Source organism: Hemitrygon akajei, chromosome 8 (assembly GCF_048418815.1).
Source record: "Hemitrygon akajei chromosome 8, sHemAka1.3, whole genome shotgun sequence".
NCBI classification, from domain to species: Eukaryota; Metazoa; Chordata; class Chondrichthyes; order Myliobatiformes; family Dasyatidae; genus Hemitrygon; species Hemitrygon akajei.
In genome coordinates, this window is record NC_133131.1 from 113,114,986 (window position 1) to 113,136,408 (window position 21,423).

The 21,423-nt window shown below is 39.3% G+C and overlaps 1 protein-coding gene across 1 annotated transcript in view; it reads left to right on the forward strand.

Annotated features, from left to right (window-relative positions):
• lancl2 (LanC lantibiotic synthetase component C-like 2 (bacterial)) overlaps positions 1-21,423 on the forward strand; it is a 53,560-nt gene that overhangs the window by 19,323 nt on the left and 12,814 nt on the right. Inside the window, 6 exon segments of the mRNA XM_073054396.1 lie at positions 391-437; positions 439-599; positions 4,806-4,953; positions 13,238-13,384; positions 16,203-16,385; positions 18,196-18,372. Of these exon segments, the coding sequence (XP_072910497.1) occupies positions 391-437; positions 439-599; positions 4,806-4,953; positions 13,238-13,384; positions 16,203-16,385; positions 18,196-18,372 (863 nt within the window).

A 21,423-nucleotide genomic window follows, 5' to 3' on the forward strand; every position in this document is an offset into this window, starting at 1 on the left:
ATTTATCCTTATGTATAACATAAAGTCAGGTTGTCGGAAAAAACTTGAGAGCGGTGTAAGTGTGAAGCATCTGATGAGGAGTATGGTGTGGTACATCTACCATCTACAACCTGAAGAAACAGATAAATAAAGTTCTTTGCTGAAAGTAATGAACAGAAGTTCATGAAAAAATATTTGAGAATAAACCCTTTTGTCAGAAAGCACAATGCTGTTCTTTGAGTGTTTGTTCATATGAATTCTAATTTTCCTGATTAGGTTGTCTTAGTTGCTGATTACAAAAGTGGGTATGTTTTTTAGAAATTGTGTTAAAAGATACATATGCCAGTTCTGTAGATTAGGCATGGTTTCAATTTAATTACAAAGCTAATGCATTCTCTTTTTTGGGACTAGGGATTGCTCTCCTTTATCTACAGTGTTTCCGTACAAACCAGGATCCAGGCCTATCTCCAGCGATCTCTGCATTATGTGAAGAGGACTCTGCGTAATCTGAATGGTCGAAGAGTCACCTTTCTATGTGGTGATGCAGGACCTTTGGCTGTTGGTGCAGTTGTACACCACAAGCTCAAGAATGAAACAGAATCACAAGAATGCATTGCAAAGTAAGACCCGTTTTTCATTAAGTTCAATAAATGAATTTTTAAATTGAATTTCAATCCTTGCTATAATTTATTCAGAAGTTCATGGAAGTTAGGGTTTTTTTTAGATGAGCTAAAGCTGAATAGTTTGTATTTTCTTTCCTCCATTATTATATTTGGGGAGCATGGCCTTATGAAATAGGTTGAGTGAACACGGCCTTTTCTCCTTGGAGCAGCGAAGGATGAGAGGTGACCTGATAGAGCTATACAAGATAATGAGAGGCATTGATCGTGTGGATAGTCAGAGGCTGAAATGGCTAGCATGAGAGAACATACTTTTAAGGTGCTCGGAAGTAGATACAGAAGAGATGTTAGGTGTAAGCTTTTTATGTAGAGAGTGGTGAGTGCGTGGAATGGGCTGCTGGCGGCGGAGGAAGCGATAGGGTCTTTTAAGAAACACCTGGATATCTACGTGGAGCTTAGAAAATTAGAGGGCTATGGGTAAGCCTGGGTAGCTCTAAGGTAAGTACATGTTTGGCACAGCTCTATGCTTATATACATTTGCAAACAGCAGTCTGGAAGTTTTAATTTAAAATGCACAAAGTGCTCTTAACATATCCAAAATGATGAAATTGTCCTTGTTCTTTCCAATATACCTTTGGCTTATGCACCTGTGTTGAACAAAACTGGTGGGAGTAACTACTGTACAACCACTGTAGAGACAAATTCTATGTTCACACTGAGGCCTTTCTCCACAAAATGTTGCAACTATCATAGACAGTTGCTCTTTAGCTTGTAATAAGTAGAACTAAGCGATTTCTAACAACAGATCATATCAATGCTTTGTAAATCTGCTTGTTGTTAATGTTGATGAGTAGATTTCTGAAACAGTGGGAGGTCCCAGCATTTGACAGATTTGAAATATTTGCTGTCGCATTCAGCCAGAATTGCTGAGTAAATGATTCATTTTGGTTTCCTCCTTCCTGTGAAACCCACCATCATAGGAACTAGTTGTCAATGAATTTAATTTGTACCAGTGGATCTCAAGACGCGGCTTAGAGCACTGGCTGCACCAAAGACTTCGGGAATAGACAGCATCCATTTGTTGTCCTACAGTATAGAGCCGCCCACATATCTACCCACACTGTGAAATAAAAGTGGCAACTACACAATGGAAATTGCCCAGGTATCCCCTATCCACAGAAATGGAATCTGGTTAATTACTGTCTTCCACCCAGTCTTCATCTACACGTTGGGAGATGTTTTCATCAGTGTTTTCAAGTGGTACATGCCAAAAAACATGTATATTGATGCTCAGTTTGAGTTTTACCAGGGCTATATTTCACCTCTAGACCTCTATGCAGCTTTGATCAAATCATGGACTTAGGAGCTGAATCTCAGGATGAAGTGAGAGTGACTGACCTCAAGCTAGCATTTGACCAAGGAAATGTTAAGAAGTACTAGCAAAGCTGAAATTAGTGGGCTTCACATGAAAAATTGCTGCTTTTTTAATGTTGTATAAAATGATATGGAGTGGTAAAAGGTATGAAAACATCACTGTTCATATTGTTAACACTCTACCCACTGTCTAAGCAGACAGCATAGTTTGTGTACAGTATTGCACTGTATACTGCCACAAAGCAACAAATTTCAAGGCGTATATCAGTGATATTAATTCTGAGCCTAAGTATAAATCATTGGGCTATAGAGAAATAGGATAAGGAATTGGACAAGGAGATTGCCCTTCTTGAACTGGTGTAGAACCAGTGCTATTTTTCTGGGTTACATTAACTTCTCTGAATAAACATAGTTTGTTAAAACATATGCAAGTATCACATGTATCTATCCAAGAACATTACTGATCAAAAAACAGTAGCACTGAACTACAATGTAATGTAGATTTAGATAGCAGATGAGATTTTGCATACGAAGTGTCTAAGATGATGAGAGGCATTGATTGTGTGGATAGTTAGAGGCTTTTTCCCAGGCTGAAATGGCTAACATGAGAGGGCATGGTTTTAAGGTACTTCGAAGAAGGTACAGAGGAGATGTTGGGTAAAGTTTTTTTAGCTGAGAGTGGTGAGTGCATGGAATGGACTGCTGGCAACAATGGTGGAGGCAGATACGGTAGGGTCTTTTAAGAGACTCCTGGATAGGTACATGGGCCTTAGAGGGGGGCTATGGGTAACCCTGGGTAATTTCTATAGTAAGGACATGTTTGGCACAGCTTTGTAGGCTGAAGGGCCTGTATTGCGCTGTAGGCTTTCTATGTTTCCATCTCAGGACATGGTTGTAGGATATCTCAGGATGGTGTCCTGGATTTTGGGCAAGGTTTAATCAATGCCGTTTGTGGATTGGACTGCAGTTCACATTATGAAGAGCTTCTGGTCATTCCTTTTTATTTGGTTGCTGTTTTGGAGATTTTGGAATCGGGGTGGCCGGCAGATAACAAACCCTTGGCTAAGCTGAATATGCCTGGACTCTTGATTTTGTGTTTTATATTCTGTGTTTTTTTGCTTTTTTTTTGTGCTGCAATTTGCATCATTTGCTTTTTTTGTGCATGGGGGGGGGGGGTGGGTGAGTGATTTTCTTTGAACAAGTTCCATGGTTTTCATTTTTTTGTGACTATCTGTGGGGAAGACGAATCTCAGAGCTGTATAGTGTATACATACTTTGAATCTTTTTCAATTGCTTCAATGACATCTTAAATCTTAAAATAGGGGATACCCGGGCAATTATCTTACCTTAAATTCTGAAGTGAGCATGTATACACAGCATTCATGAAGTTGTTGTCTGCATACAGTGAGACCGAGATAACATTTGAATACTTCCAGATAATTGGCATGAAATGTTCTTGCCAGAAAGTAGTCATCTTCTGGAGATCACCAGTACTTCTGGTCCCTGTTATCAACATCCTTGAGTCCCTACTGACCAGAAACTTAATTGGATCAGCCACTCATGTACTATTATGAAGAGACATTCTGAATATCCTTTGATGAATGAATATCAGAAAGTAAAAGCAGGTTTAGGCCATCTGCCCACTCTAGTCTACCCTGCCATTCAATATAATCATGGTTGATGTATCCCAGTCCTCGCCTCTGTGCCAGATCCTTGTAGACCTCAGTTCCCCAATCTTTCTAAAATTATCTACCACCTCTTTGAATACTTATAATAATCTAGCCTCCATAACTGTCTTGATTAAAGAATTTGGAATTTTCTGTCCTCTGCAAGGAGACATTTCTAAGCACACTGGTTTTAAATGACTTCCCCCCCCCCCCCCCCCATTTAAAAAAATTTCACATTGTTTAAGATTTGACCACAAGTGACAACATTACAGCACCTACTATTATCATGCTCCCTTTAGGGTATTTTATATTTCAATAAGATTAACCCACATTTTTGTAAAATTCAAAGAGTTTTGGCCCCTCCTGTTTAAGCTTGTCTTGATAGGAAAGTCCTCTTTTACCAGATATTGGCCTAGGGAACCTCCTTTGGGCCACAATGTTCTACTTTTTGACTAAGAGGATCAAGAGTGTGTGATCTCACCAATTCCTTGTAAGTTGTAATAAAACTTCCATATCTGTAAACTCCAACATCTTTTCAGTAAAGGCTATTTTACTGTTTCCCCCCTTATTGCAAGTCTTTTTGTGATCATCAGGGCACTTTATCAGGAGTGATATGGAATACTTTTCACATGCTGGATGAATGCAGCTTCAACAAAACTCAGAGATTGATAATTAAAATGGCTTTATTAGCACTCCATCCATTATCCCACTTCTTCATTTTCACCACTACGTGTATATCTTAGAGTCCCTACCACCTACAAATGCATTGCTCTTATTCTCAGAGTCATTCCGACAGAAGGTTCCATATACCTGCCCACAATTGCACAGGATTAATGCCACCCATCTGTTCCTCTCCCAAGTCGCACACAGCCTTTATTTGGAATTACATTGCCATCATTGTGTCTTACCCCTAGAATACCCTCCCTGAAAGAGTTCACCAGAAGTACTGTAGGAAATAAAGATGATTCACCATCACGTTTCATAAGCATATTTAGAGACTGGAAAGATGGCAGACTTTGATTACAGATTTTTTAAAAAAGGATTAATATTATATCTAATTGTTTACATTTCTTTGGATTTAAAATATTTTCTATCTGGAATGTTGCAATATTTTTTAATGATGACTAAGGGATTGTTTAGGTGTATATGCTTTTTTTCTTATTAGATTGATACAATTGCAGAAAACAGTTGTAAGCTTGGACTCTGATATCCCAGATGAGCTGCTGTATGGCCGAGCTGGGTACTTGTATGCTTTATTGTATGTGAATACAGAAATTGGACAAGATACTGTTCCTTATTCTGTTATTCAGGAGGTAAGAAAAACACCTTTTGATTATATTGTTTGGTGTAATCGATTGCTGCTTTATTGGAAAGCTACCCTGAGATGTGGTATGGTGCTGTATTCTGTTTCAGAAGATGTAAAAGATTGTGTGACAATATTTGGAGCAGAGAGTTCAATGTCTTTTATTCAGTGGAACTGAAGATAATGAATTACTCTTGCTACATGCTATTGCTTGTAATGTTTTCATTCATAAGGAGCAATTTATATTTGTCACTTAAGAATATGATTAAGGCACTGCAAAAATTTGATTAAGATACTGCAGTAGATTTGTTTGCTTGTCAAAATGTGCCTCATGAAAGGGAAAAAAAGCATGATAAGTTAAACATAAAGTTGCCCCTGACAAATGCACTATGAAAATAGAGAGACAAAAGAGACTGCAAGATGCCAGAAATCTGGATCAACACACACACAATGCTAGAGGAACTCAGTGAGTCATGCAGCATCTATGGAGGGAAATGAAGTCCTGATGAAGGGTCTCAGCCTGAAACATCAGATGTTTATTTCCCTACTTCCTCCAGCATTGTATGTGTGTTAACACCGTCAGAATTACCTCATTAGACTTGTATGCCATATTGGTAATTGCACATTGCTCCTACTGCTTGTGAATTCTGTTTATTACACAATACATAATGATCTTGCTCTGCTTTAATTTCATGTATTTGAAATGCAAGATCCATTTATAAAATCTCTTTGCAATGTGTCCCCTTTCTGTATAAATATTGGGACAGATCTGCAGTTGCCCTCAAATCACTGTCTGCTGACCCATATAGCATTTACTGTCTGTTCTCATCTGGCCTTGGCACATGTGCTGTTGGGTACTGAGTTCCCAACGCAAGATTTGTCAAGCCCACACGAGAACAACTGTGGCCAGCTCAGCGGTCAATGACTGATTGATTTCATCGAACCTTTGATAGTTATTAAGGCAGTCAGTTTTATTAGAGCGATTAAATGCTCGTGACCAGTTTTGAGATTTGTCAGAATTCAGTAAACTGAGCACAAAATAAATTAACTATGTTTAAGATGTTGGAAAAGATTTGTAGCTTGGGTTGAGGATGTTATTGTTGAGTAGCTCGCTGAGCTGGCTTGTTAGCTTGCATACGTTTCATTATCCAGCTGGCAACATCATCAGTGCAACTTCGAATGACATGACGAACAGTTACCAACATGTCATTCAAAGTTGCACTGATGATGTTATCTAGCTGGGTGATGAAACGTCTGCAATCTAACAAGGCAGCTCGGCGAGCACTCAACAACAAAATTAACTATGTTCTTACACTTTTTAAAAAATCTTAAAAAAAGCTCATCCACAGTCTAAAATTAATCAAAATTAATAAACTATCTTGTATTACCTTTCTCTTTGAAAGTGATGTATCTCATTAATATGAAGACTCATGCAATTCAGTTGGGCATGAGCTGGCATTTCGATGGAAAATCATTGTACTCACTGTGGCACAGGAAACTGGAAGAATTGATGATTGTGTGGTACATCTGTAGAGATCCCAGAAGTCGTCATATAAGCACCACTGTTAGAGCAGTAGATCTGCTCCATTGCTTTTGTCTGGCTGTTCCCTTTTTATATTGACAAGCATGTTGTATCTTTTTGGGCACTACCACTTTGTAGACCAGTACTATTGTTGGTATTGGGTTTTGTCTGAGACATTGCGCTAACATAGTGGAGAACTGTCCCTGGTGGCATTAAATTGTGAGAGTTGATTGTAATCCTGTTTCTTAAATGACTATAACTATCTTTTTTGTAACAAAGGTTACCTCCTCCCAGTAAATATCAGGCTGGACCTGGCCTATGCTGTTTTTTTTTCCCCCTCGATGCTCTATACCAAGGGTTCCCAACTTGAGGTCCACAGACCCCTCAGTTAATGGTAAGGGTCCATAGCATAAAAAAAGGTTGGGAACCGCTAATCTTCACAGTGCCCTTGCATTCTAATGATTCAACATTTTTTTTAAAAAAGGGGATGGGGAAATATCTTTTAATTTTTAAGTTGACATTAATATATGATATTTAAGTAAGAGAAGAAAAGATCTTCATTTAGCTTCTTAGTGAAGGTTAGCAACAATCCAAGTGATTGGGACTATGCTATGATTGGCATAAAGTTTAGGGAACAAGTATGGCATTATGCAATGAAGGCAGACTGATGACATGTTAAATAGGAACAAGAGGTCCAATATATATGATTTCCAATGTGTTCTGTAGTCCTGCCCTGTTGTATACAGGCACAATGGCTGAGAGAACAATTCAGTACCAACATTGAGTGTTCATCAAAAATAGCTGTGTTTCAGAAGGTCAAGACCCATTTGAAATCATATTGCAGAAGCCTCTTGTTTTCCCTTAATATACCTTTTCTGCTCTTTTAATTATCATTTACCTCCTAAGATCATTTTTCAGAGCTTTTCCTTTCTCGGCTGACACTCTGTAAATTTATCTTTTGGACGTGGAATGAATCTTGCGTTATTTCTTGAACCTGTTATTGGCGTTTGCATATCTACCCTTGACTTTCAACGATTTAGTAGAATACGGTACTCAAGTTACAATGTGAACAAGGCACTGTTGCTTTGTCTCCAAATACTCAGATTCTGTTTTGAGAATTTGCCATTCTGCTTGAACATTCTTAATTTTGTGTTCACAAAAGCAGGCCTTTCATTATCTTGTATACCTTTGGTGTGGCAAGCAGAACTGCACACAACAGTCCTCATGTCGTAACCAAAGTTTTATGGAGTTACAACGTGATTTGCCAAATTTTATATTCAATACCCTGACCAATTTAAAGGCATACATGTTGCCTGCCACCTTTACCACCCTATCTACTTGTGTTAATGCTTTCCAGGATCAATGCGCATCCTAAGATCCATCTATATGCAAGTCCTCCGAAGGATCCTACCTTTTACTGTAGATTTTTCTGTCATATTTTTCTCTCTAAATGCACCACCTCACACTTGTCCATATTAAATTCCACCTGCCGTTTCTCTTCCCATATTTCTGATTGAGCCTGCTGTATCCGCTGGCAGCTGTCTTCACTATCTGCAACTCATCTGCAGGCTTACTAATCAAACTAGTTGCATTTTGATCCAAATCATTAATATATTACCAGTGGAGGTCCCAGCACTTGTGGAAGACTAGTTGGAGAGGCAACCCTTCATTGCTATCCTGTTTTCTATGACGAAACCAATTTTGTACCCAGCTTACGAGCTGACCGTGGACTGCACGTGACTTAAATTCCTGGACCAGCGAAGTGTGAGAGGGCATGCGGTATGCATTTGTAATATAGATATTTTTATTGAAGCAAAAAAAACATTTTATATACAGATACACATAAGAAAAAAAAACAAGCAAACCAAAAACAGACAAAATACACCCTCCCACCCCCCCCCCCCACCCACAACCTTGGTATGTTAAAAATTTCTTCCTTGTTCACAATTGAAAAATAGCAAAAATAAAATTCGATCAAGTAAGGTATGAGGTTCTAATGTGTATTAATCAAGTATATATTACTACACTAAGCGGATAGTAGCAGCACAGGAAGACAGGTACCCATACTAATTCAGTAGCCGAGGAGGTGTTATGGTGGTAATAAGGTCAAAAAGGAGCCCCATATTTTTTCGTATGTTGCTGGTTTCCTCCTCACACTATACAAGATCTTTTCAGGTTTACTACAGGATATTAACTTTTTTATCCACTGGCTGTGTGAGGGAGGAAATTCAGATATCCAGTTTTGTAGGATACACTTTTTCCTGGCTGTAGTTGCAAGCAATATAAAGTATTTTTTATTGTAATTCACATTAAGACCTTGTAGATCTCCCAAAATCCAGACTTTAGGATCAAATGAAATTTCGGTTTTTATAGTATCTGAGGTTATTCTAACAATGTATTTCCAAAAGTCTTCCAGATAAGAGCAATTCCAAAGCATATGAAATAAATCTCCTAATTGTCAGAGACAATTAAGAGAGGTGTTATGGTATATTTTGTGCTGTGTGTGGGGGTGTAATAGGTCCTGTTAAAGATATTAAACTGTATTTGTCTATGTTTAGTTGAAATTAATACAGTTTGAGACATTTGAAGGATATTACACTAATCAGCATCATTGTAATTGCATTCAAGATCTGATTCCCACTTATTTTTGATATCACTCTTAGTATAGATTGGCAAGTTACTGTTTAAAATAATATAAGTAGATGTTGTAAGACCCTTTGTAGTGTACAGGGCTTATGCGGTATGCATTTCTAAAGTCCACATCAACAGCAACAATACTCTGATGTACTCTCATCAAAAATTTTTTTAAAAATCAAATTTGTATGTGTGGAATGAGCTTCCAGTAGAAGTGGTAGCGGCAGGTTCGGTATTGTCATTTAAAGTAAAATTGGATAGGTATATGGACAGGAAAGGAATGGAGGGTTATGGGCTGAGTGCGGGCCAGTGGGACTAGGTGAGTGTAAGCGTTGGCACGGACTAGAAGGGCCGAGATGGCCTGTTTGCATGCTGTAATTGTTATATGGTGTCACAGAACCACCTTCACACAAAAGCCATGCTTTCTTTCCAAATGCAAATGCAAATTTTTTTTTCAAATGCAAATATATCCTGTCCTTAAGAATGTTCACCAATAATTTTTCTACCACTAATATAATGATCACAGATTTCCGGTTTTCTTTATTATCCCCATTGTCCTCCTTAAACAAAAAAACAACATTGGCTATTCTCCAGTCTCCCATGAGTTCGCCTGTGGCTGAAAAGGACAAAGATCTCGCTAAAAGCCACTGACCTAATTCAAACTCCATGATGAATACTGTTTAATATGCTTGTTTTTTTTTTAGTTCAAATCAAATTCTGGTAAGGTAATAATAACATGGATGTCGTGGTGGGAGATTTTAATTTCCCAAATATCGATTGGCATGACCCTAGAGCAAGGGGTTTAGATGGGGTGGAGTTTGTTAGGTGTGTTCATGGAGGTTTTTTGACACAATATATAGTAAGCCTACAAGAGGAGAGGCTGTACTTGATCTGGTATTGGGAAATGAACCTGGTCAGGTGTCAGATCTCTCAGTGGGAGAGCATTTTGAAAATAGTGATTGCAATTCTATCTCCTTCACCATAGCACTGGAGAGGGATAGAAACAGACAAGTTAGGAAAGTGTTTAATTGGAGTAAGGGGAAATATGAAGCTATCAGGCAGGAACTTGGAAGCATAAATTGGAAACAGATGTTCTCAGGGAAATGTACGGAAGAAATGTGGCTAATATTCAGGGGATATTTGCATGGAGTTCTGCATACATGCATTCCATTGAGATGGGGAAAGGGTGGTAGGATACGGGAACCGTGGTGTACAAAGGCTGTTGTAAATCTGGTCAAGAAGAAAAGAAGAGCTTACGAAAGGCTCAAAAAGGTAATGATAGAGATCTAGAAGATTATAAGGCTAGCAGGAAGGAGCTCAAGAAATAAATTAGGAGAGCCGAAAAGGGCCATGATAAGGCATTGGTGGACAGGATTAAGGAAAACCCCAAGGCATTCTACAAGTATGTTAAGAGCAAGAGGATAAGATGTGGGAGAATAGGACCAATCAGTTGTGACAGTGGAAATGTGTATGGAACCGGAGGAGGTAGTGGAGGTACTTAATGAGTACTTTGCTTCAGTATTCACTACGAGAAAGGATCTTGGCTATTGTAGGGATGACTTACAGCGACTGAAAAGCTTGAGCATGTAGATATTAAGAAAGTGGATGTGCTGGAGCTTTTGGAAAGTATCAAGTTGGATAAGTCACCGGCACCAAATGAGGTGTACCCCAGGCTACTGTGAGAGGCGAGGGAGAGATTGCTGAGCCTCTGGCGATGATCTTTGCATCATCAATGAGGACAGAGAGGTTCTGGAGGATTGAAGGGTTGCGGATGTTGTTCCATTCTTCAAGAAAGGGAGTAGAGATAGCCCAAGAAAGTATAGACCAGTGAGTCTTAGTTCAGTGGTTGGTAATTTGATGGAAGAAGATCCTGAGAGGCAGAAGTTATGAACATTTGGAGAGGTATAATATGATTAGTCAGCATGGCTTTGTCAAGGGCAGGTTGTGCCTTATGAGCCTGATTGAATTTTTTGAGGATGTGACTAAACACATTGATGAAGGTAGAGACATAGGTGTAGTGTATATGGATTTCAGCAAGGCATTTGACAAGGTACCCTATGCAAGGCTTATTGAGAAAGTAAGGAAGTATGGGATCCAAGAGGAAATTGCTTTGTGGATCCAGAACTGGCTTGCCTACAGAAGGCAAAGAGTGGTTGCAGACGGGTCATAATCTGCATGCAGGTCGGTCACCAGTGGTAACTCAGGGCTCTGTTCTGGGACTCTTACTCTTTGTGATTTTTATAAAAGACCTGGATGAAGAAGTGGAGGGATGGGTTAGTAAATTTGTTGATGACACAAAGGTTAGAGGTGTGGTGGATAGTGTGCAGGGCTGTCAGAGGCTACAATGGGACATTGATAGGATGCAAAACTGAGCTGAGAAGTGGCAGATGGAGTTCAACCTAGATAAGTGTGAGGTAGTTCATTTTGGTGGGTCAAATATGATGACAGAATATAGTATTAATGGTAAGACTCTTGACAGTGTGGAGGATCAGAGGGATCTTTTAGTCCAAGTCCATAGACACTCAAAGCTGCTGTGCAGGTTGACTCTGTGGTTAAGAAAGCATACGGTGCATTAGCCTTCATCACTCATGGGATTGAGTTTATGAGCCAAGAGGTAATGTTGCAGCTATATAGGACCCTGGTCAGACCTCACTTGAAGGACTGTGCTCAGTTTTGGTCACCTTACTCTAGACAGACAGACAGACATACTTTATTGATCCTGAGGGAAATTGGGTTTCATTACAGCCGCACTAAGAATAGTGAAGAAATATAGCAATATAAAACCGTAAATAATTAAATAATAATAAGTTAATCATGCCAAGTGGAAATAAGTCCAGGACCAGCCTATTGGCTCAGGGTGTCTGACACTCCGAGGGAGGAGTTGTAAAGTTTGATGGCCGCAGGTAGGAATGACTTCCTATGCCGCTCAGTGTTACATCTTGGTGGAATGAGTCTCTGGCTGAATGTACTCCTGTGCCTAACCAGTACATTATGGAGTGGATGGGAGTCATTGGCCAAGATGGCATGCAACTTGGACAGCATCCTCTTTTCAGACACCACCGTCAGAGAGTCCAGTTCCACCCCCACAACATCACTGGCCTTACGAATGAGTTTGTTGATTCTGTTGGTGTCTGCTACCCTCAGCCTGCTGCCCCAGCACACAACAGCAAACATGATAGCACTGGCCACCACAGACTTGTAGAACATCCACAGCATCATCCAGCAGATGTTAAAGGACCTCAGTCTCTTCAGGAAATAGAGACGGCTCTGCCCCTTCTTTTAGACAGCCTCCGTATTCTTTGACCAGTCCAGTTTATTGTCAGTTCATATCCCCAGGTATTTGTAATCCTCCACCATGTCCACACTGACCCCTTGGATGGAAACAGGGGTCTCCGGTACCTTAGCCCTCCTCAGGTCCACCACCAGCTCCTTAGTCTTTTTCACATTAAGCTGCAGATGATTCTGCTCGCACCATGTGACAAAGTGAAGGATGTGGAAACCATAGAAAGGGTGCAGTCAAAGATGTTGCCTGGGTTGGGGAGCATGCCTTATGAGAACAGGTTGAGTGAACTTGGCCTTTTTTTCCTTGGAGTGATGGAGGATGAGAGGTGACCTTATAGAGGTATATAAGATGATGAGAAGCATTGATCGTGTGGATAGTCAGAGGCTTTTTCCCAGTGCTGAAATGGCTAACACGAGAGGGCACAGATTTAAGGTGCTTGGCAGTAGGTACAGAGGAGATATCGGGGTTTTTTACGCAGAGAGTGGTGAGTGCGTGGAACGGGCTGCCAGCGACAGTGGTGGAGGTGGATACAATCGGGTCTTTTAAGAGACTCCTGGACAGGTATATGGAGCTCAGAAAAATACAGGGCTGTGGGTAACCCTAGATAATTTCTCAGGTAAGGACATGTTTGGCACAGTTTTGTGGGCCAAAGGGCCCGTATGGTACTGTTATGTTTTCTATGTTGCTAAATAGTATGCTTAAATAATTTAAAACCACAATTTTACAAATTTGGTAGTATGACTGTAATTTAATGTTAAGAATTGGGTTGTTGACTAATTCAGTTTTCCTTTCTTCTTTCTTTGACTTCTCCAACCACAAAAATAAAACCTTTTTTATTCTAAACTTGACAAACAGGTGGTTAATGCTATAATTGAATCTGGCAAGAACTTCTCCAAGGAAGAGCGCAAAACGGAACGCTGTCCACTCTTGTATCAATGGCATAGAAAACAGTATGTTGGAGCAGCCCACGGTCTAGCTGGGATCTACTACATGCTAATGCAGGTTGGCTTCTAATTCTAAACTTTATTAGAATTGTTTGAATGCTGTTTTATTTTAAAGAGTCATTGGTTCCTGATGATCAAGATGCTCCATCCAAGCTAGTCCCAATTGCCAGTGTTTGGGTCAAAACCTTGTAAACCTTTCCAGTCTATGTACCTATCCAGTTATATTTTAATAGTTGTTATTGTACCTGGCTCAAACACCTCCTCTGTCAGCTGATTCCACATAAATACCACCCTTTGATTTTTTTTTTAAAAAGGCTGCCCATCAAATTCACCTTAAATTTTTTCTCTTCTCTCCTTAAACCTAAGCCCTCTAGTTCTTGATTCTCCACCTCTGGGGTTGGGGGTGTTGTGTAGAGACTGAGTGCATTCACCCAACCTATGCCCCTTATGATTTCATGTACCTCTATAAGATCATCTCTCAGTCTCTTTCACTCTAAAGAATAAAGTCCCAGCCTGTCCAATCTCTCCCTATATCTCTGTTCCCTGTTTAGAAAATAAAGTTCTATTTGTGGTATTTTTATCATATTTTAACATAGCTAAATTCAATAATCTAGTAGACAGAGAAAGTAGCTAGAGAAAATTATAAGTAATGTAGTGTTACCTTTGATACCAAGAACTATAATATTATTACAAGCCAGTGAAAGAAAAAGATGTCGATCTAATGTATACCAATTATCCTAGCCCATGTTTAGTTGTTTAGAAGCAGCAGTACTTTGCCACTTTTGCTTATTAAAGAACAGATTGGACAGCAACTTCAGGTATCTACATTCATAAATTTAAACCAGGAGACTGAGAACTTTTCATTCTGCTCCTCCATGTTTCTTAAGTCTCTTTTTGACAAATTCAACATCAAAGCATGTGAGGTTCCGGAACATGACATTAAGCACACCCTAAATGCGGTCGAAATAGTTTTTAATTTGTGTAAACTTTAACAAATAATCTTAATTACTACTGAATAAACCATAGCACTAAATTGTATTTTTAAAAGCATCTTATATCTTAATAAATGTTGAGAATTTGAAAGAAACTTGCAATATCTTGGTCTACAGGAAACTTGAATATAATGAAAAGCGTTATGCTAAAACTTGTCCATAACTTGTCTGGGTGTTCAAAGGCACAAGCCCTTGAAATGTATGTGTTGAATAATAGTTTTAAATCATTTTAAACATGCCCCCTAAATATGGAATAAGTGTTCCATGGAAGTAAAGTTCAGACCTGAACTCAGTAATTAAGATGTTCTCTTTGACTACATTTTTGAATTTGAAAAGTGCAAATGCTGGATTTGCAAAGGGGCCCATTAGTGTTTGAAAATTCTCGATTTGATATTTGTTGCACAACTTATAATAAAACTCTTTGAACTTAAACCATTATTTTCTGGTCCTTTGCATTTTAAACTTGAATGAGGATTTGCTGATTGTATATAATTATGTAATCAATAACTTCAATAATCCTAGAAATATTTAGCATAGCCTAATGTGTTCAGGTGTAGACTGTTACAGAAAATGTTGCTTGCATTTGAAATATTCTCTCCAAATATTATTCTTAGGACTGTAAAAACATCTGAGTTTTTTTTGTTCCTTTTAAATTTTGTTAGTGGAAATGCAAAATAAATTATGTTCTACATCTGTAATCCATTGTTTTCATCAGTTAAGTCAATTTCATTCAAATGATATTGTTACTATTGAAGAAGTTGAAAAATGCAGAGATGTTTAAATTGAGTAGTGTAAAATTTAAATGTCAGTATATTGAAAATGGCCGCTGACAGTCATCCAGAATTCCTATTCCTGATGTGAACAGTGATTTCAGTAAAACTATGTACACATGCCACTGATGGAAAAGATAAATCCTAGTTTAATGTTCCTGGCTCTTGCATTTCTTACCGAAATTTGCCCTTTGTAAAAATAAATCTCCTTATCAGAAATATATTTTGATGTGGTGATAAATTGATACATTAATCACATCTATCCAGGATGAAATGTTCCATATGAGAAAACGCTTTGCTATTGGTAATATTAGCACTGTGGAATACTTTCCTATAATGCTGAACAGAGCAGATTTGAAGATGCATCAACCATTCAGAGAAGTTTGCTCTCATGCAGCAACAACATAAATTTACTTTAAAAACAAAAGCATTTAAAAAAAAAAAAATCAGAAGCAGTAGAAAATGTATTGGAAGCAGGCAAGTTTCTTCAGAAGAATTTAGGATAGCGGAATAATTACATAAGTTGTGTCCAGATACTCAATCTCAGTTACTTGCAGAAGTGTGATCACTAAGCTCCATCTGAAAAGCAATGTTTGTTAATATAAAAAGAGTTGTGAACATTTGTGTAAAGCTGTAATTCGTGCGATAATTAACAGCTCAAGAAGTTGTGTACTTAGCTCATCAGAGCGAACTTGATTCAATCTATCTGGCAAGAATCTGATGTTACTCTGTTAACTTCCTATTTTATGCTCCCCATGATTTCATTGACTAAGTAAATTGTGTAAGTGACGCAGAGGCATTTGTTTTTAACATTAGATGTGTTAAGGTGAAATCAATATTTTTTGACTGAGAACTAGAATAATCCTACAAGCTTGCACCTGATTTGATTGATTGACTTAAAATATTTTTCTATTTATTTTCTCACTTTTACAAAATAAAAACTCACTCCACAGGTATATGTTGTTATTGTCTCTTATTGTAATGGAGTTTAGTTTTGCATTCCCTCTGCAACAAACCAGCTGCAACAAAAAGAACTTACACCAAAAATATGTTTATTTTAATGTTTTTGAATGCTATTTGTTGGGATTAAAAAAAAATAATAATTCTGTTCCAGCCAGGTTCAAAGGTGGAGCAAGAGACTTTGATTGAATTGGTAAAACCCAGTGTGGACTATGTGCGACATAAAAAGTTCAGGTCTGGAAATTATCCTTCGTCATTAAGCAATGAAACCGATAGACTGGTTCATTGGTGCCATGGTGCTCCTGGTGTTATACACATGTTGTTACAATCTTATAAGGTTAGTATTTTTTTAAAGGCTCTTTTGGGAATTTTCTGTCATGGAATATGCTTTTATTTTAAAACAGCACTTCCCTTTCCTCGTGATCACACTTTATTAACGTAGCTATAAAGGAAGTGAAGAGGAGCATGTTGATATTTTTTCTAAGGCAAACCTAAATGTGAGGATCATTTTGGAGCCATGTAATTGCCATAAAATACAGTCTCATAGAATGATAGATTTCATACTTCACCTGCCTTGTGCTTTTCCTTCATGAATTGGCTGAAGTACCTTAAAGTAACATATTCTTAGCAATATTTACTCTTGCATTCCAATTATTAAATTCTTTAGCCAGTTGGTGTACAGTGAACAAGGTATATAAGGGGATTAAAGGTAAACATTTCTTTCTGATGTTCGGTAAAGGTAAACATTTCTTTTTGATGAATGGAGGTGAGGGAAGAGATGAATGGGCAGCTGTAGATCTTCTGCTAGCAGGGATTATTGCCAGGAGGGAGATTAATGAGGAGAGATGAACGGACAAAGGAATCTGCAGGGAGTAATCCCTGTGTAATGTTCTTCGGAGTCCCGAAGGCGGTTGACCGCTGTGCCCAGCACCGGCACAGCAACTCCTGCGATACTGCTGGCACCAAACTGTATCGACTTCCATCGTTCCTGTGGACCTGTCATCAGAATGGAGAGGGGGGTCCCACTGCATGGGCAACAGACGGATCTCCAAATCAACTCTGCCCTGGCTTGCGCCCGGGAGAAGCCACTCCCAGTGACTACCAGAGGCGCAGTACCCATGGTTGATCACGACTGATGGAGGCCACAATGTTCTGCAAAGGAAGTTGTTCCTGGGAACAGACATGGCAGAGACAAAAAGGGGAACGGCATTTTTACAGGAGACAGTGAAAAGATGTCAAGATAGCCATGGGAATTGGTGAATTTAGGAAAGGTATCAGTAGACATTCCATCTCCAGTGATGGAGACAGAGAAATTGGAAAGGGGACAGAGGTATCGGAAATGGACCAAGTGAATTTAAGGGCAGAGGGGATGGTGGAGGTAAAGTTGACAAGTTCAGCATGGGTACATGAAGCAACACTAAAGGAATTGTCAATGTAGTGCAGAAGGAGTTGGGGAAAATTATCAGGGAAGATTTAGAATGTGCACTGTTCCATGTAGCCAACGAAAAGGCAGGTGTAGCTGGGGCCCATGCGGGTACCCATGGCTACATGTACAGAGCTGGAAAAGAAATTGTTGAGGGTGAGGACCAGTTCTGCTAGATGGAGGAAGGTGGTGGTGGAGGCAAGCTGGTCCAGTCTGGTGTCAAGAAAGAAGCAGAGAGCTTTAAGGCCATCTTGATGGGGGTTAGAAATATATAGGGATTGGACATCCATGGTGAAAAGGAGGTTATCCGGGCCATGAAATATCACCTCTAACTTGTGGCCCCTTCTCCTTTGATGATCCGTTCTCCTCTCCTCTCAGATTAATTCTTCTCCAGCTCTTTGCCTCTTCCACTTATCAACTCCTTGCTTTTTTACTTCATCTGTCTCCCCCACCCACCTGGCTTCAACTATCACCATCTTGCTTGTCCTCCTTCCCCCTAGCCACCCCCACCTTCTTATTCTGGCATCTTCCCCCTTCCTTTCCAGTCCTGATGAAGTCTCTGCCTGAAGCATCAACTGTCTATCCATTTCCATTGATATGGCCTGAACTGCTGAGTTCCTTCAGCATTTTGTATGTGTTTCTCTGACAATTTCCAGTATGCTGTCACAGTACCCATTTGACCTTCGATACTAAGATTAAAATCAAATTTTTTTTCTCTATACAGACTTTCAAAGAAGAAAAGTACCTGAGAGATGCAACTGAGTGCAGTGATGTTATCTGGCAGCGAGGGCTACTGCGGAAGGGTTATGGAATCTGCCATGGAACTGCAGGAAATGGATACTCTTTCCTTTGTCTATACAAGTTAACTCAGGACAAAAAATATCTCTACAGAGCTTGTAAGGTGAGTTGAAAAATTGATGGAATAATAAATATCTGAATTTTGTATCTAATTAAATAGTACAGAGTAGCAATTGTAACATCCTATGCGTGCATTATTTCATTGTAGGTATTTCATTTTCTATATCTGCTTCCAATTTGAAGTTTTCTATTGGTGTGTCTTATGCGTTGGGCAAGTAAGTGATGGTGTGAGCATCTAATAAAGGGTGCTTAAACTGGAATGAAATGGGATGAAGAGGATGTGGAAAAAGTTAGAAGTTAGTAGAACAGATAATTCCACTAAAGTAGGTTGTAAGGGATTGTGGCTGATTCTCTCCTAACTCTATTTTCACTGCACAGGATCTCATCCCTCTCTCTACTTCTATATGTCTTTAGATATGATGTATTATGCATCATAATCTCTGGCCTCTTAGCCTTAACATTGAGAATATTCTATAGCCTGTCCAAACTGTCATTGACCCTGTACACATGAGACAACACTCCATCCTGGTATCTCATTTCAGGCACAACATCTCCTGTTTGTTCCTTTAACTATTGAGTCTCCTATCACAAATGTCCTCAGGGCCCCACCCCTCTGCCACTCTGGTATAAACCTTCCAGAGTAGCATTTACAAATCTCCTAACCAGCATTTTTGTCCCCTTCTAGTTCAGATGCAATAGGTTTCTTTTGTACAGGTGATCCAAGAACTTTTCTCTTAACTTGCTGAGCCTCAGAGCCAGTCACTGTGCCTCCAACAGTGCTACTGTTGCTGTTCCTCCCTAGCAGTATCCAGATATTGTTAATGCTGAGGGGAATGGTCACAGGGAAACCGGGCTCTATCTGTCTCTTCCCCTTACATCACCTGGTGATCATTCAGCTCGCTGCAACATACATCTTAGGTGTGACTACCTTCACTAAAGCCCTTGTCTCCAATTCTCTCAGCATCTTGAAAAGTCCAAAGTATGTCCAAATCTAGCTCCAATTCTTTAGTCAGTCAGCAGATGTACCTGGGCACACTTCCTACACATGTATCTTTGGGGACACTGGGAGTCTCATTGATCTCCTACATCTTTCAGGAGTAGCAAACCACTGGCCTAACTGACATCCAACTGCACTCATTCTAAATGGTAAAGTTAAAAATAATTTGCTAGACCTCACTTGTTTCCTTCCTCTGCTTAACTCCTCTGAGCCAAAGCCTCAGTACTTACATTCAAACACTGCACTCAGGAATTCAAACTCTGCTATTCATGATTAGAACTCTTGGCCTTGCCTTTGTTTTATTCACTGTCCTCTTTGCAGATTAGCCAATCAGACTGTTTCGATGTTCTGTGCAATGTTCTATGTTTATAGTTCGTATAATATAACTTGCCATACTTAAGTAGAACATGGAACATAGTACAGCACAAGAATAGGCCCTTCAGCCCATGATGTCTGTGCTGGTCATGATGACAATTTAAACTACATATGGTCCCTATCCCTACCAGTTAGTGTTTATATGTAAATGCCTTTTAAACATTGCAATCCTATCTGCTTCCCCCACTTCCCAGCTGAGTTAAGAAAACTGGCCTCGTACTGTAAATCACCTTCTTTAAGCTTTTTCCCTCTCAACTGAAATCAGAATCAGATTTATTGTCACTGACTTAGCTGATGTAAAATATGTTTGAAGCACTGTCTGAGGCGGCAGTACAATGAAAAGACAAAAAAAAATTACTATAAAATAGTGCAAGAAGAAAGAATATTGAGGTAGTTTTCATGAGCTCACAAACTGTTCAAAAATCTGATGGAGGAAAAGAAGCTGTTTCTGAATCATTGAGTGTGGGTCTTCAGGCTCTTGTACTTCCTCACAGATGGCCGTAGCAAGAGGAAGGAATGTCCAAAATGGTGAGAGTCTTTAATAAGACCTAGGAGCACAATTAGGCCATTCAGCCCATCAGGTCTGTTCCACCATTCTATCATAGCTGATTTATTATCCCTCTCAACCACTTTTCCTGCCTTAGCCCCATAGCCTTTAACACTCTGATAAATCAACCTAACCACCTGCACCTTAAAATGTACCAAATGACTTGGCCTGCATAGCCTTCTGTACCAAAGAATTCCATACTTTCACTGCCCTCTAGCTAAACTCGCGAAGACCAGATGGACTACACCCCAGGGTTCTGACAGGTAGCTGAAGAGATTGTGGAGGCATTAATGACGATCTTTCAAGAATTACTAAATTTTTGCAATTATTGGAAATCATTGGAAAATTGCAACTGATATTCCACTCTTTAAGAAGGGAAGAAGGCAGAACAAAGGAAATTGTAAGCCAGTTAACCTGACTTCAGTGGTTGGAAAAATGTTGGAGTTTCCCTGTCTTATTATTTTATACTGTCTTTGACTTCCCTTGTCAACCATAGTTGACTCATCCTCGCTTTTGAATACTTCTTTATCTTTGGTTTGCATCTTTCCTACACCTTCCAAATTTACCCCAGACGCACCAGTGCACTAGCCATACTTTAAGTATTTTGCATCATCCCTTCTAATGTTCCATTTCAATCTTTGTGGCTGTCTGCAAGGAGACAAGTCTCAAGGTTGTATGAAGTATTGTTTGTGTTGTTCCTTTTCGCGCTTTGTGGCGCATCGGGCGGTATTTTTGCTGTTTCTGTAACATTTGACTTTTTTTGTGAGGCTGAGTTGCTAGTTTCATTGTCAACCCTGCACAAATGGAAAACATGCAAGAAGCCGGCTGGATTCGAACTTGGGACCAGTCGCCTTAAAGTCTGGTGCTGATGCCACTACACCACCAGCCAGCTTATGTATGAAGTATACATACTTTAATAATAAATGGACTTTTATTATTATTTTTTTTTTATTATTATTTTATTGTGTACAGTTCTGGTCACCGAATTGTAGGAAAGATGTCAACAAAATAGTGAGTACAGAGGAGATTTACTAGAATGTTACCTGTGTTTCAGCATCTAAGTTACAGGGAAAGGTTGAACAAGTTAGGTCTTTATTCTTTGGAGCGTAGAAGGTTGGGGGGGACTTGATAGAGGTATTTAAAATTATGAGGGGGATAGATAGAGTTGACGTGGA